This window comes from Belonocnema kinseyi, chromosome 2 (assembly GCF_010883055.1).
Source record: "Belonocnema kinseyi isolate 2016_QV_RU_SX_M_011 chromosome 2, B_treatae_v1, whole genome shotgun sequence".
Lineage (NCBI taxonomy): Eukaryota > Metazoa > Arthropoda > Insecta > Hymenoptera > Cynipidae > Belonocnema > Belonocnema kinseyi.
Genome location: NC_046658.1, coordinates 119640025 through 119643011, shown reverse-complemented (window position 1 = coordinate 119643011; position 2987 = coordinate 119640025). Strand labels below are relative to the sequence as shown.

The 2987-nt window shown below is 34.4% G+C and overlaps 1 protein-coding gene across 3 annotated transcripts in view; it reads right to left on the bottom strand.

Annotated features, from left to right (window-relative positions):
- Nucleotides 1-220: 220 nt before the first annotated feature.
- LOC117168562 (polyadenylate-binding protein-interacting protein 2) overlaps nucleotides 221-2987 on the bottom strand; it is an 18709-nt gene continuing 15942 nt past the window's right edge. For all 3 annotated transcript variants that reach the window (XM_033354309.1, XM_033354311.1, XM_033354312.1), the window contains exon 4: nucleotides 221-2070. In XM_033354309.1, coding sequence (XP_033210200.1) covers nucleotides 1972-2070 — 99 coding nt within the window. In that variant the 3' untranslated portion in view covers nucleotides 221-1971. The remainder of the gene's footprint in view (nucleotides 2071-2987) is intronic.

Here is a 2987-nt window from a genome sequence, read left to right as displayed (position 1 = left end):
GGTTCGCACCAGAAATTCGAGAAAAATTGATTTGAGAAAAGCTATCGTTAATCGTTTAATCAAGGTGAAGGCAGCAAGTCTATCGTTTGTGACGTTTTAGATTTATAATGAAGCATCAGAGTGCAGATCCATTACCGAAACTAAAATCTTATAATAATTTATCACCGATACCCGAAAGTATGTCTAATTAATATTAACAATTTCTATTAGTGTACATTAAAAATCATGAATATAGTCAGAAGTATCATACATTTTTCACATCAAACTGTTTACAATTAACGTTCCAACGTGAAAGATGTTGGGGGTGTTAGTATTTTATATATTTTTTTAGTCATCTGCACCTCCTTAAATTTACAAGGGGGATGTAGAAAACTATTTTATATTACAAATTCGAGTCATGCTCTTCTACCCAAGCGAAAGAAAGCGAAAACAGAGAATTTAATACACGTCCGACGACCGCGAAGATCTTACTGTAAATATGAGTAAATGTCACCCACTGCAAGTACATTTTTTGTTGTATTTTTTTTTCTTTTCTTTTTAATTACAGTACCACTTACATACTCACTGTAGGTTATGATTTAAACACATTTCGTGTCTCTAAACAATCGCAATTTCTGCCGCGCGATGGATAATGTAGGTTTTCGATTTCTTTAAACATAAAATATAATTTACAATAAAAATATGTACCTACAATATAATATACAATTGATGGAGAAGATACGATATTCAAGTCAATTACTTGACACTCACTGTGTTTCTATCATCGCCTACATCTTGAATCGCAAAGCTTTCTTTTTTTTCTTTTTCACTTTTCGCGATAACAAAGCAACTGAACGATAATGGAAGACTACATAAGTGACCAAGTACTTCAAAAGCGTCCACAGGGGCAATGCGAGTATGAAAAATGCGCGTCTCACAAGCAGAGTATTGTACAAAAAAAAAGCTCGGCGACAAGGCTCAAAGCGATTCAAGTGTTTCCAAGGTACACACATCATTTATTCTATTCCACGATCTGACAATAATAAGTTTTAAGAAACTACGACCTATGCAAATTTTTCTCAGTAAAATTTCTAAAGAAACTATTCTACAAAGTAAGTAAGCGATGACGTAACCCGCCTGTTACCAAAGCGTCACCGAGAGAGTCCCTCACAGCCTGAGCTAGACTTTCGCTTGAGATCTTTTAAGTCTATTTAAAACAATAGGCAAACCAGAACCCAGAATCCGCATTCGAGCATCCCGACTTCGCACTGGCATATCGGGGCCGACAAAGATTGATTACACTACAAAGAATCTATAGAATTAAATAAAGTATTAAGATCTCGTGAAATTCAATTTGTGATGCATGTTTAATAACAAGTTCGTTTAAATAGAATCTTGATTCTTAAAAAGCTTGATTCCTTAGAAGCACTGGACTAGTATTTTGAACGGAATAGTTATTACAAAAGGCGCTCCTTCGAAGCACAAAATATGTAAACTGCTGATGGATTTTTTATAAACTCGAAAATATATAATTTTATAATACGCAAAATGAATAGAATTCTAAATAGAAATGTAGTATTAATAGATAGAGTAAATTCGTATTCGTCGAAAGCATCTTAAATATTATTATGTTTAATTGAAGGAACCTTCGATTTAAATTTGGAAAAATACTGCAGGAGACATACTTTGCATTTGAGGTTTGCATCCTTTGAAACTTCGTTTAACTGCCCTACTTTTCTTTATACAAAAATGCATGCATTTTATTTACTAATGCGCAAATTGATGCTTCGAGGATCGTATACAGCCGGGTGTTATCGCTTTACTTTTACCTATATAGTCTGCACTCTCCTTTCTATTTGTACGTACAATTGTTGGCCTGCAATACCTAATAGGATTCAGTTAAAATAAACGCTTAACTGTGTGCTTGAGGGATTCCGGGCGTTTCGGCAGCCCACATTCGTTTGCTGTAAATGAGACATTAGAGGGCCTCCTCTACGACGATTTTGAAGTTACTTCGGGCGGCGTACTCGCTGATGACACGGACGATTTGAATGACGGGACAAATTCCGCGGCGTCAGGATTTAATGTACTCTGAAACCAAACACAATTTTAGAATCATAATAATTAAAATTATTATTTAAAATTTCAAAAATATTCTGCAATCCAAGCTTTTCAACTCAATAATTAAATTGCAAAGAATTAAACAGTTTTTTTTAAAGCGCAAAAACGCTTTTCTTTTTAGAGGGCAACGATCCCCCCAATTTTACGCCAAATCCGAAAAAAGAAATTCCCTAATTTTGTATTATTTTTTATTTCAACAGGCATGGGGAGAAATCACTATTATGAGTTTTTGAAATAATTTTTTAGGGTTTGTAAAAATGTGACGAGAAAGTATGGAGGCCTGTAAAGAATTATTCAACGAATAATTTCATATATGGAGCATTATTCCTCAACTGCCCCAACTCAAAAAGTCATGTTTTTCGATAGTCTCTAAATTCTGGGAATATGTTCGCCTACCCAACAGTAGTTAATCCACAAACTTATAGACCAGGATTATCAACCCTCCCCAAGTGAGGGGGGGTTGAATTTTCAACCCCAATGCCTGCAGGGGTAGTTTCAAACGCCTGTAACTTCCTTTCTAATTACGCGATTTAAAATTGTTATGAGGGTTTTGGAAAGTGCTTTTTACACGCTTTCATCCTATTTTATTATTTATAACAAAAAAAATTGTTTAAACAAGTTTTTCAATAAATCAATTGTTTATTTAACTTTTTTCGCAATTTAGTCATCTACGATTTTTTTTTAATAGTCTCAAAAGAAAGCTTGACTTTTTTACTATGAAAAATATCTAATAAGAAAATAAACAAATTGAAATTCATTGAGTTACAGAGCCGGTTCACTGAAACGACATTCGAGGAGCAGCGCCCTTTAAGCTGTAGGACTGTTCCTCGATAAATATTGAGGAGCAGCGCCACGTAATGAAGTAGCAGTAACTCTCACTGCGAGTT